This window comes from Manis pentadactyla, chromosome 3 (assembly GCF_030020395.1).
Source record: "Manis pentadactyla isolate mManPen7 chromosome 3, mManPen7.hap1, whole genome shotgun sequence".
In the NCBI taxonomy this organism is placed as follows: Eukaryota; Metazoa; Chordata; class Mammalia; order Pholidota; family Manidae; genus Manis; species Manis pentadactyla.
The window spans coordinates 21,883,074-21,896,608 of NC_080021.1; the positions used below are offsets into that span (position 1 = coordinate 21,883,074).

At 35.3% G+C, this 13,535-nt stretch overlaps 1 protein-coding gene across 1 annotated transcript in view; it reads left to right on the top strand.

The window, feature by feature from the left end:
- Positions 1 to 13,535, top strand: part of LOC118907542 (serine/threonine-protein kinase TAO1-like) — a 74,149-nt gene that overhangs the window by 13,210 nt on the left and 47,404 nt on the right. Inside the window, exons 7-10 of the mRNA XM_057499325.1 lie at positions 1,007 to 1,098; positions 8,783 to 8,876; positions 10,432 to 10,513; positions 12,937 to 13,104. Coding sequence (XP_057355308.1) covers positions 1,007 to 1,098; positions 8,783 to 8,876; positions 10,432 to 10,513; positions 12,937 to 13,104 — 436 coding nt within the window. The remainder of the gene's footprint in view (positions 1 to 1,006; positions 1,099 to 8,782; positions 8,877 to 10,431; positions 10,514 to 12,936; positions 13,105 to 13,535) is intronic.

Here is a 13,535-nt window from a genome sequence, read left to right on the forward strand (position 1 = left end):
GGACAAATAATGCTTCTTAATGGTCCCCCTCTTTATAAATCAGTGATCAATATTAGATACTAGAAAGGAGCTAGAAAGTTGTGCATTAAAAACAAAACTACTTTTTTAACTTTGTTGAACTTAGGGCTTCCCAAGCTTACTTCAACATCTTAACACATTAGAAGCCCTCTATTATTGGCAATTGAAAGTTACATATGTATTAATTTGTATATGTATATTAGGAACACAGCACTATGTACATATTTACGTATTTTTACACACAGGAACACACATGTGCCTGGTGACAATCTTGTTGAGCAGTCAGAAACTGTTCTAAATGTTTGTCTGTGCTTAACAAGTACAAAGGAAGTATAAGGTGAAGCACCAGTGAGAACATTAGAGTCTAGCTGAAGATGCGAATTAGCGTTTCATTTTATAACCAAGATGCCTCCAAAGTTAATAATTGTATGATTTATTTAGTTATGGGTGGCTGTCCTAGCCACTTTTATCACAGAACACTACTCCTATTTGCAAAAAAGACTGACAAACTGCTTATTCATTGTTGCTTATTGTGGCAGATTTTTTCTCAGCTAAATGTAGTGAGATTGTTTACTTCAAGAAAACAAGTGCCAGTGACAAAATGCCCTCTTTCGAGCAAAATTTAGACTTTTGTAATAAGATGCTGAAACCAAAATGTTTGAGAACCGCTGGCATAAAGGATATACAATATTACAATCTGCAAACTTGAACTGATGCAGAATGCACCCGTGCTCGGGGGAGTCTTTCCTCCAGGATGCTGGTACATGATCATGACAACTGGTGAGAATAAGTCTAACACTGTGTACGCAACGGTAAATATTTACCTCACAACCCGTAATGCATTTATTTCCCATTATAAGATTTCTTATGTCCAGACATGTCATCTGGAATTCACACAGGTATTCTCCATGTGGACGGTCATTATGTTTTTAAAGAATAGTATACTTTACTTTTCTTTTTTAACATTAAGTAACATTTTATGTTTTAGGATAGCTCCAGAAATAATTTTAGGCAGGAATGAAGAACCATATGATAGCAAAGTAGATGTATGGTCTCTGGGGATAACATGTATTCAAATAGGTAAGCATTGCTCTTTATTACTGTGTAGTAAGTTTTGATCAATGTTTTACCTAAATTTCTGTACCAAATAACAGATTTTTATTTTTATGTCAGTGTTTAAGGGGAGCAATCAATCTATGAAGGTTGTCTCTTTGGTTATTTGGCAATTTGTGTATATATATATGTTAGTTTAGGTATATTATATTTGCTGTATTAAATTAGGTCTAAAATAGTTTCTACTGTGGTATTAATTTTGAGGTATCTGTGTCTAATATTTAATGAGTATTTGTTAAACACCTAGAATATGTCTGTGGTTATAGATTTACCATCTATGAAGGGTCTCTAAGGCATTCATGAATTACTTACCGCTACTAAGGTTACTTAATACTTTGTGTTAGGTATGAGGATTAGATTATCAGGCTGCATACCTTATTGTATAGCTTGATTTTTTTTTTTTGGTATCATTAATCTACAATTACATGAAGAGCATTATGTTTACTAGGCTCCCCCCTTCACCAAGTCCCCCCCGCTCATACCCCTTCACAGTGACTGTCCATCACAGTACGATGCTGTAAAATCACTACTTGTCTGCTCTGTGTTCCACAGCCCTCCCCCTGCCCCCATACACTCTACATGCTAATCGTAATGCCTCCTTTCCTTTTCCCTGCCCTTATCCCTCCCTTCCCTCACATCCTCCCCAGTCCCTTTCCCTTTGGTAATTATTAGTCCATGCTTGGGTTCTGTGATTCTGCTGCTGTTTTGCTCCTTCAGTTTTCCTTTGTTTTTATACTCCACAGATGAGTGAAATCATTTGGTACTTGTCTTTCTCCGCGTGGCTTATTTCACTGAGCATAATACCCTCTAGCTCCACCCATGTTGTTGTAAATGGTAGGATATGTTTTTTCCTTATGGCTGAGTAATATTCCATTGTTTATATGTACCACATCTTCTTTATCCATTCATCTACTGATGGACATTTAGGTTGCTTCCATATCTTGGCTATTGTAAATAGTGCAGTGATAAACATAGGGGTGCATATGTCTTTTTCAAACTGGAGTGCTGCATTTTTAGGGTAAATTCCTAGAAAGAGAATTCCTGGGGCAAATGAAATTTCTATTTTGAGGATTTTGAGGAACCTACATATTGCTTTCCACAATGGTTGAAATAATTTACATTCCCACCAGCAGTGTAGGAGGGTTCCCCTTTCTCCACAACCTCGCCAACATTTGTTGTTGTTTATCTTTTTGATCATGGTGATCCTTACTGGTGTGAGGTGATATCGCATTGTGGTTTTAATTTGCATTTCTCTGATGACAAGCGATGTGGAGCATCTTTTCATGTGTCTGTTGGCCATCTGAATTTCTTCTTTGGGGAACTGTCTATTCAGCTCCTCTGTCCATTTTTTAATTGGATTATTTGCTTTTTGTTTGTTGAGGTGTGTGAGCTCTTTACATATTTTGGATGTCAACCCTTTATTGGATATGTCATTTATGAATATATTCTCCCATACTGTAGGATACCTTTTTGTTCTATTGATGGTGTCCTATGCTGTACAGAAGCTTTTTTAGCTTGATATAGTCCCGTTTGTTCATTTTTGCTTTTGTTTCCCTTGCCCAGGTAGATATGTGCATGAGGAAGTCACTCATGTTTATGTCCATGAGATTTTTGCCTATGTTTTTCTCTAGGACTTTTATGGTTTCATGACTTCAGGTCTTTGATCCTTTTCGAATTTACTTTTGTGTATGGGGTTAGACAGTGATCCAATTTCATTCTCTTACATGTAGCTGCCCAGTTTTGCCAGCACCATCTGTTGAAGAGACTGTCATTTCCCTATTGTATGTCCATGGCTCCTTTATCGTATATTAGTTGGCCATATATGCTTGGGTTAATGCTTGGAGTCTCTATTCTGTTCCACTGGTCTGTGGCTCTGTTCTTGAGCCAGTACCAAACTGTCTTGATTACTGTGGCTTTGTAGTAGAGCTTGAAGTTGGGGAGCGAGATTCCCCCCCCACTTTATTCTTCCTTCTCAGGATTGCTTTGGCTATTCGGGGTCTTTTGTGGTTCCATATAAATTTTTGAACTTTTTGTTCCAGTTCATTGAAGAATGCTGTTGGTAATTTGATAGGGATTGCATTGAATCTGTATATTGCTTTGGGCAGGATGGCCATTTTGACGATATTAATTCTTCCTAGCTAGGAGCATGGGATGAGTTTCCCTTTGTTAGTTTCCTCTTTAATTTCTCTTAAGAGTGTCTTGTAGTTTTCAGGGTATGGGTCTTTCTCTTCCTTGGTTAGGTTTATTCCTAGGTATTTAATTCTTTTTGATGCTATTGTGAATGGAATTGTTTTCCTGATTTCTCTTTCTATTAGTTCATTGTTAGTGTATAAGAAAGCTACAGATTTCTGTGTGTTAATTTTGTATCCTGCAAATTGGCTCAATTCCGATATTAGTTCTAGTAGTTTTGGAGTGGAGTCTTTAGGGTTTTTTATGTACAATATCATGTTATCTGCAAATAATGACAGTTTAACTTCTTCTTTACCAATCTGGTTCCTCGTATATCTTTGTTTTGTCTAATTGCCATGGCTAGGACCTCCAGTACTATGGTGAATAACAGTGGGGAGAGTGGACATCCCTGTCTTGTTCCCGACCTCAGAGGAAAAGCTTTCAGCCTCTCGCTATTTGGTATGATGTTAACTGAGGTTTAATCATATATGGCCTTTATTATGTTGAGGTACTTGCCCTCTATGCCCATTTTGTTCAGAGTTTTTATCATGAATGGATGTTGAATTTTGTTGAATGCTTTTTCAGCATTTATGGAGATGATCATGTGTTTTATCCTTCTTTTTGTTGATGTGGTGGATGATGTTGATGGATTTTCGACTGTTGTACCATCCTTGCATCCCTGGGATGAATCCCACTTGGTCATGGTGTATGATCCTTTTGATGTATTTTTGAATTCGGTTTGCTAATATTTTGTTGAGTATTTTTGCATCTACGTTCATCAGGGATATTGGTCTGTAGTTTTCTTTTTTGGTGGGGTCTTTGCCTGGTTTTGGTATTAGGGTGATGTTAGCTTCATAGAATGAGTTTGTGAGTATCCCCTCCTCCTCTATTTTTTGGAAAACTTTAAGGAGAATGGGTATTAAGTCTTCCCTGTATGTCTGATAAAATTCCGAGGTAAATCCATCAGGCCCGGGGGTTTTGTTCTTTGGTAGTTTTTTGATTACCGCTTCAATTTCGTTGCTGGTAATTGGTCTGTTTAGATTTTCTGTTTCTTCCTGGGTCAATCTTGGAAGGTTGTATTTTTCTAGGAAGTTGTCCATTTCTCCTAGGTTTCCCAGCTTGTTAGCATATAGGTTTTCATAGTATTCTCCAATAATTCTTTGCATTTCCGTGGGGTCCGTCGTGATTTTTCCTTTCTCGTTTCTGATACTGTTGATTTGTGTTGACTCTCTTTTCTTCTTAATAAGTCTGGCTAGAGGCTTATCTATTTTGTTTATTTTCTCGAAGAACCAGCTCTTGGTTTCATTGATTTTTGCTATTGTTTTATTCTTCTCAATTTTATTTATTTCTTCTCTGATCTTTATTATGTCCCTCCTTCTGCTGACCTTAGGCCTCATCTGTTCTTCTTTTTCCAATTTCGATAATTGTGACATTAGACCATTCATTTGGGATTGCTCTTCCTTTTTTAAATATGCTTGGATTGCTATATACTTTCCTCTTAAGACTGCTTTTGCTGTGTCCCACAGAAGTTGGGGCTTAGTGTTGTTGTTGTCATTTGTTTCCATATATTGCTGGATCTCCATTTTGATTTGGTCATTGATCCATTGATTATTTAGGACATGTTGTTAAGCCTCCATGTGTTTGTGAGCCTTTTTGCTTTCTTTGTACAATTTATTTCTAGTTTATACCTTTGTGGTCTGAAAAGTTGGTTGGTGGGATTTCTATCTTTTGAATTTACTGAGGCTCTTTTTGTGGCCTAGTATGTGGTCTATTCTGGAGAATATTCCATGTGCACTTGAGCAGAATGTGTATCCTGTTGCTTTTGGATGTAGATTTCTATAGATGTCTATTAGGTCCACCTGTTCTAGTGTGTTGTTCAGTGCCTCTGTATCCTTACTTATTTTCTGTCTGGTGGATCTGTCCTTTGGAGTGAGTGGTGTGTTAAAGTCTCCCAAAATGAATACATTGCGTTCTTTTTCCTCACTTAATTCTGTTAGTATTTGTTTCACATATATTTGTGCTCCTATATTGGGTGCATATATGTTTATAATGGTTATATCCACTTGTTGGACTGAGTCCTTTATCATTATGTAGTGTTCTTCTTTATCTCTTGTTACTTTCTTTGTTTTGAAGTCTATTTTGTCTGATACTAGTATTGCAACACCTGCATTTTTCTCCCTGTTGTTTGTATGAAATATCTTTTTCCATCCCTTGACTTTTAGTTTGTGCATGTCTTTGGGTTTGAGGTGCGTCTCTTGTAAGCAGCATATAGATGGGTCTTGCTTTTTTATCCATTCTGTTACTCTATGTCTTTTGATTGGTGCATTCAGTCCATTTACATTTAGGGTGATTATTGAGTGGTATGTACTTATTGCCATTGCAGGCTATAGATTCGTGGTTACCAAAGGTTCAAGGTTAGCTTCTTTGCTACCTTACTGTCTAACTTAACTCACTTATTAAGCTATTATAAACACAGTCTGATGATTATTTTTCTCCCTTCTTATTCCTCCTCCTTCATTCTTCATATGTTGGGTGTTTTCTTCTGTGCTCTTTTAGGAGTGCTTCCATCTACAGCAGTTCCTCTAAGATACCCTGTAGAGGTGGTTTGTGGGAGGCAAATTACCTCAACTTTTGCTTGTCTGGGAATTGTTTAATCCCTCCTTCATATTTAAATGATAATTGTGCTGGAAACATTACATATACACAATGGAATATTATTCAGCCATAAGAAGAAAAGAAATCCTGCCATTTGCAACAACATGGATCAACCTAAACTGTATTATGCTAAGTGAAATAAGTCAGGCAGAGACAAAATGCCATATGATTTCACTTATTTGTGGAATCTAAACACAAAACAAAAGGAACACAGTAGCAGTAGACTTATAGACACTGAGTAGTGACTAGAGGTTACTGTGCGGGAGGGACTGGGGTGAGTAGTTGAGAGTGAGGGCAATAAAAGGGCACAAAAATTTTCAGTCATAAGTTGGTCACTGGGATAGTAGTAAAGCATGGAAAATATAAGCACTGCTTCTGTAACATTTTCCTATGTTGACAGTAACTGCAGTAGTGGGAGTGAGGTTTCAATATGGGTCACTGTAGAACCACTGTGTTGTATACTTGAAACTAATATAAGATTGAATATCAATGATACTTCAATTAAAAAAATATTTGAAATGGAAAATATCCTTTGAATCCACTGAAGGCTACCGCAGTCTAGATTTAGTAAATCTCTATGGTTTTTAGCTAAGTTCAGTGTTCTTTGACTAAATAGAGATGTTCAGCTTTATAGTAAATGACAGATCAAAAATCACACTCTGGTTTGATATATTGATGGTACACCACTTAGAATTTTTGAATACTTAAAAAATCACAGTAGAAACACGAGTTATTTTATTCATTAAGAATTTGTTCAGTAATCCCTTCCCCTTCCTGGATCAAACTACTCATTCTTAAAGCTGTTGGGAGGACAGTGTAAAGTAGGTGTCCATGTCACCTGCTGAGCCATGGTAGCCCGGCGTGGCGTGTCAGGGTCCTGTGAGGAGAGGAGGGAGTTCCCGCAGTCAGAATGCCGTGTATGTGGAAGCAGAACCTGTCCAGGGAGGGCGGCAGTCAAGTTTGGAGATTCAGAGTCGTGGTGGGGTAACCAAAGCATTCAGACCTGGAAGTAGCCCAGCATGGGGTGTCAGAGGCCAAGGAGCACGTCCACATTTGGGGGTGGGTCACCTGACACAGTGGCAGTGCCTGATTGAAAGGAAGGGGGCTTCCCTCCTGAGGGCTGATGAGGAGGGCCTCACTGCAGAAAGTGATCCAGTTTAGATGGGGTGTCAGAAACTGAGTGGATGAAGTGGCCATTCACACTGTAGACAGGCTGGGAATGGGGTTTGAAAACTTGATGGGGAAAAGGGGAAAGGGTGGTGGCCAAGATGGGAGACTGGCTATGTACAGGGGCGAGTCGTCAAATATATTAAGGATAATGAGAGTGAGGTTTCTTACTGTCAGAGAAGGGTGCTACAAATAATGGAAAGAGAAGGCTCGAATAAATAGTACTATAGCATTGGATTTGAGATATTGTAGTGAACTCAGTTGTTTTCAATAAACAACTAAAGATATTTAATGTGCAAGTATGAATACAAATACATGAGGGACGTGTGTGTTCCCTTCCTTTGTCCACTGACAGGATCTAAGAGAAGTGACACGGGCAGTAGCAGTGAGCACACTGCCTGCCACAGCTCCTTGGAGCCGTGTCTACAGTAGGGAAAGCATAAGATGATCCTGGAACATCTTAGTGGGCCAGAGAGCAAGGAGCTGAGCAGGGAATGATGGACCCATGCCGGAAAGGCAGAAGTCGGCTTAAAAAGATTCTCAGCTGCTCAAAAATGAAAGAATTTCAACATCAAAATAAATGATAGTAGCAGGTTATAAATTATTAAATGAAGAATGTAAATCTATACATAAAGAGAATAAAGTGATCTTTATGCAAAACAGAATATTTATATAGACTCAAGCACCTTTTCACAAATACTTAATAATTACAAAGGAAAAAAGTGAAACTTCACCATGAAACCTTGTGGAATGGCCTTAAGTGATCAAAGTGAACACATTCAATGACAAGACATCTGAAACCATGGACCTGTTCTATAGGATCATCATAGAATACACTGAGAAAAGCGTGACACTTGCTTCTGTGATATTCCTGCCAGAGATGTGGAAACTAAATTTAATAACAGCACAAAGCCAAACTGAGGGATATTCGAGAGTCAAAATTGTATACTTGTGAATTGTCAAGGTCATGACTTCAACTGTCACCTTAAGACTAGAAAAAGAAGGGCAAATTCAATCCACAGTAAACAGAACAAAGAGACCCAGAAAAGATCAAAACAGAAATCAATTAAATAGAAAGTGAAAACAATAGAGAAAATCAGTGAGATCACAAATTAGTTCTTTGGGAAAATTAATGAAATTAATAAACCTCTAGCTAGATTGAACAGAAAGAAGACACAAACAACCAATATCAGGAATGACAGTGGACATGACTCCAGATTTTACACATATTGAAAGGATTATAGGGATATTTTATGAACAATTTTATGTAAGTTCAAAACTTAGAAAAAATGGAGAATTTCCTTTAAGGATGCAGATGATCAAAGGTCATTTTTGCTACAAAGGACATTATTGGGACATTTGATTGAAACTACAGTGGAGCTTGAGATTAGATAATAGTCATGTATTCATATTAATGGTCTGATTTAATGACTGTATTAGGTTCTCTTAGAATGTTCTTGTTTATTGGAAAAATACACTATTTAGAGATGTGCATCAGGGCGGCAATTTCCTCTCTATCGACTCATTTAAATAAGTTCTCTGAACCCTACTTGCAACTTTTTTCCTAAGTTGGGGTTTATTTAAAAAAAAAAATTAACAGTGCTTCCATGCTCCTATATAACAGGCCCATATTTAACAGGAAGTTTTCTTTCTTTTATAGCGGAAAGGAAGCCTCCTTTATTTGCTATGAATGCAAAGCGTGCCTTATATCACATTACCAGAAATAAACCCCCTACACTACAGTCTAATGAATGGTAAGTATGGCTGAGAGATATATTGTTCAACATGGTAAAATTTAAATACTTTTTCTTAATGTTATCAAAATGATTTCATGTCAATGAGGTGAAGTGTATACAACCTGAAGAAATATTAAAATAGCTTTATTTTATCCTTACATCATGGTTGTCCTTTATTATCTCTACTTTTCATAGCATATATGTGACTCAGTTCAGAAATAAAAGATAGATGATGCTACATGGGAGCAAAAAGTATGGCTTTTGTATAAAAAGTAATATACTTTTTGTACCTTAGTGACACATACAACCCTGATTTTATAATAAATAGCATGATTTAAACATTCATATTTTAAAACTGCAAATATAGATTGCCACAACCTGTACAGATATTTAATTGGGGAATGGTTTATAATTGATATGGTATAAAACTTAGGTAAAAATGATTTGATAATTTATCAGAATTACCAGATAATTCATAATTTTTGGATGATTCTAATTGTTATCATTTATTATTCAGAATGTGCTTTGATGTTGCATCTCCTAGTGCTTCTTTGATAATACTGTTATTCATGTAAAGAAGTTTATTGAGAACAGATGGACAATTTTAGGAAAGAAGGATTTTTATCAGTGATAGAAAATTTTAATGGGAAAGTCTTCAGGTGTATCTAGCATTTGAAACTTTCTAGGGGACTACCTACGGTACTTAAATACTTAACAAATACTTTAAAATTCACAAGTAACATGCATAAATTAGCAATAATTTATTTTTTATCATTACATTATTAAGGCAAGTTCACAGGTCTTTGCTGCTTCTGTAGAGATGTTTTGAAGAAATCTTGGCTCAGAGTTTATTATGGTACATCTGAATAATAAGTACACGAAACACAGGCTGTCTTTACACTGGTTGATACTTTTGGGATTCAAAAAAGAATTATTGTATAAAAGAATTAAATCTTATTTGAATATTGATGACAAACATTGATGGAATATTTTTTACTTACTGCCTTACTGAACTCTCATCAGTAACACTATGTAATAGTATGTTACAGAATTCTAATCTTTAAAAACATTTTTACTGTTTTCTGGAACTTTTGTCCATTTGCTCAAGGACACTAAATACTTAGGTATAAAAAAATGTTCTTTTCAAAACAAATATCGTGATGTTCTGAAACATGCTATATGGAAGATGATTCAAGGGTCAAGCAAGAAATAGACGTGGCTAGAGAAAAGAAAAAGAAATATTAAGAAGAATTTATCTTAGATTTGAATGCAAAAAGGAAAATGATTGACTTCCCTAATTTACCGCAACATAGAATGAGTTGTGATACTTAAGTATGTGAGAGCAGGATTTTAAAATAATGTGTGCAAATCTATCTTTGGAAAATGGTAAAGATTCATTAGTTGCTTTGCATAGCTTTTTATAGACTTACATGATGAAATATATAGTGTATTGTGTCTGCTTTTTTTTTATGATTTCTATTCTCCCTCCCACCCATAAGGACATGCCTTGATTTGTGGATGTGTTTTTAAAGGAAATAGCAATATGTTCACTTAATACTTTCCTTTACAATAGGTCCAGTTCTTTTCGCAACTTTGTAGAGTCTTGCCTCCAGAAAATCCCTAAATATCGCTCTACATCAAAAGAACTTTTAAAGGTCAGTTATACTCTGTTTTGTACACCTAAGAAATTATTTTAAAGAATGTGTTTTATTCTTCTTTGATTCTGAATCAGTATTAAGTACGCTGTACTGGGTTTTGCTAAAATACTAATTTCGTAATACCATTCTTTCTTGGAAATTTTCTTAGTTGCTAAGTTTTTTCGTTTGTTTTTCAAAATTAACTGCTTTTACCATGTCTGAATAGAATATATAGTTAAATATTCAATATAGTAGTACTAAATGACTTGATTTTTATATGAGCAAGAATATATTCATGAGTTACAACTACAAATTTTAACTCATGTGGAACAATGTCATTTCAGAGGTGGCAAAGTATAGTTTAACTTTGGATTTAATTTTTGTATCTACCATACATTATATATCGATCTGTCCTATATAAAGTAATATGAAAGGAAGAGAAATGATGTGTAATACATTTACATAAATACTGTGGGAGAAAAGAGATTTCAAAAGAACTGTTAAAAATGGATATCACATTTTTGTTTCCTTTTGAGAAATATGTTTTTCTAACTTAGCAATGAAAATATTTTAAAAGTAATGTGAATTCTATTCATTTTTCAATAGGTTTGGTTATCTAATTTAAATAAATTATTAGTATATGCTTTCTGTTCTCAAAAATGTTTTCATTTAGAGGTTTGACATCTTATTAATAGCAATAATAGTATTGTTCAATTTAATATAGTTCTTAAAACATCTAGATAAAGCATTAGTGAGTAGCAGTTGACTATCTTTTTGTGACCCTAAGGAATTTTGTGGATTTTTCACTAGAAAATTAGACTTTCAGCATGAATGTTTTAGAATTTCAAAGAAGTTCAGTTTATTCTCACCAACACGCAGTTCAATATGCAAGGCTATTGAAAGGATCATGTACATATTCAGTAGGGTTATTTGCAACCACAATATGTAGAAGAGCAGTATAAAGTTTCAGTAACACTTAGGGAATTCTAGGCCCTAAGCACACTTACAGTCTCAAATAAAAGCCCAAAAACTATGTATTCACAGTAGCAACAAAAGGTTTAGTATAGCTATGAATTATGTAAGTGAAAAACAAGCAGGATCCATTTGTAGAGAACTTTTAAATAACTTAGAATTACAAGATATATTATTTTCAGATAAAAAAGACCGAATATTATAAATAGTGGTACATACCAAGCTAAGGCTCAGGAAAAGGAAGAATGTGACTGGCTTCTTACATTTGCCTAATGAAAGCAAAAGAAGCTCTTTTGGTAATAACCCAACCCACCAGGAGTGGATACTTGACATTGGGTGACCCCAAACCTGCATATGTATTCATGTACCTGGTCCATTTTGCATATTGACATTATGGGAAGTGATAGGAAGAATCTATCAAGTGCATCCTTCCCTTTGGCCTAATCACATTTCTGTTGCAGTCTGTCATAAGGAAAAATAAAATAAAATGGAAAAAAGTGACTTACTGTATGGGGCTATTTATCTCAGAATGAAAAATTGAAAATAATTATCCAGAATTAGAATAATGGTTATATAATTTTGGCATGAACATTTGAAGAAACAGTCTGTAGGCATTATGAGTTCAAATAACATAATAGAGCAATAAAAAGAGAATAATGTATAGTTACAACTCTTCAGGGAAGAAATAAATTTGAGCTAATAAAGGAGGTAAAAGTCTTAAAAGAATTCAAGATCATCTCATGAACTCCAGTGCACAAGGCATCTTTCTGCAATCTGTGTGCTAACTACAAAACAAAATCTATACAAGGAAAATTTCTGAGAAGAAATAAATATCCAAAAAATACCAAATGTAACAATGATAATCTTATAGTAGAATTGTTCTTTCTACTTTTCTGTATTGGATAATGTTAAGCTTTATTAAATATTAATGGTAAAAATCACTAATACATAATATCTTTTAATCAACTGCTAGTGTTTTATGAAGTTTCATTTAAGCAACATAAAGGAACCCATTATACCCAAGTAGTATGTTATGCAATTCACCATCAGTAAATACATACATTCCTGTTGAAATCTAACGTAATTCAGAACTGATAGTGTCTCCTCTATGAAACCAGTTCTAAGAATTTGTAAGCATTTACTTAGGGCTCTATTGGACTTAATTCTTAATGTTTACTAACACTCTGATTATTTCAACTCTGTATTTTCATTTGGCCAACAAAGGTGTCATGTTCAAAGTTTTCATGAAAAGTACAAGGGAAGTTATGTAGGCACAGAGTGTATACATGTAAATTAAATTTTATAAATATAAGAATTAAAAAGCATAGCAGAATTAGATAACTATAGATTACATGCATTATCTATAATTATTTAGGATAGTAACTCTAGGGTCCAGGAAGGGATTCATTTGTTCTGAATGAAAAAATATATAGGTCTCAACTTGACTTTTGCCTTCTACTCTTAACCAGCACCCATTTCTTCTTCGGGAGCGCCCTACAACAGTGTTAACAGATCTCCTTGAAAGGGCAAAGGAAGAAAAAAGAAGAATGCTGGACGATCTGCGCAATCAAAAGATGAAGAAGGTCCTTTCCCAGGAGGCACATAAAGGGCCTGCAGAAGAAGCACAGGAAGAAAAGGTAATAACTTAGAAACGGCTCAAGTATTGGGGTCTCTTTATTGGCTTCTTTCCTTATGTAACTTCTCTTGCCAGGAATCTTTTACACCCGTGGTTTCCAGTTTGTGTCTTCACAGTGATTCTCTAAGGTCCAAGGTGGAGAAAAAGGTTTTGCATTCTTTAAACCAACCTCTTGGTAGTGTACATTAGCATAGTAAAGCTCTGTGAAGTCTTTTATTAGAGAAACCTGTTCAACTTTTATTTAATCTAGTCCCTCTCAAAATTCTGGTCTACTGAACACTTTTTTGCCTGATTGTCTGATGGCATGGGACACGCTTTTGGAAGTATTTGAAATTACAGGCTTTGGAAGTTGACGGTGCTCACAGAGAAGTCATTAGCATTACCACCCATTCTCCTTATCTTGTTTATTGTATAAACCTTTCCCCCAGTGCC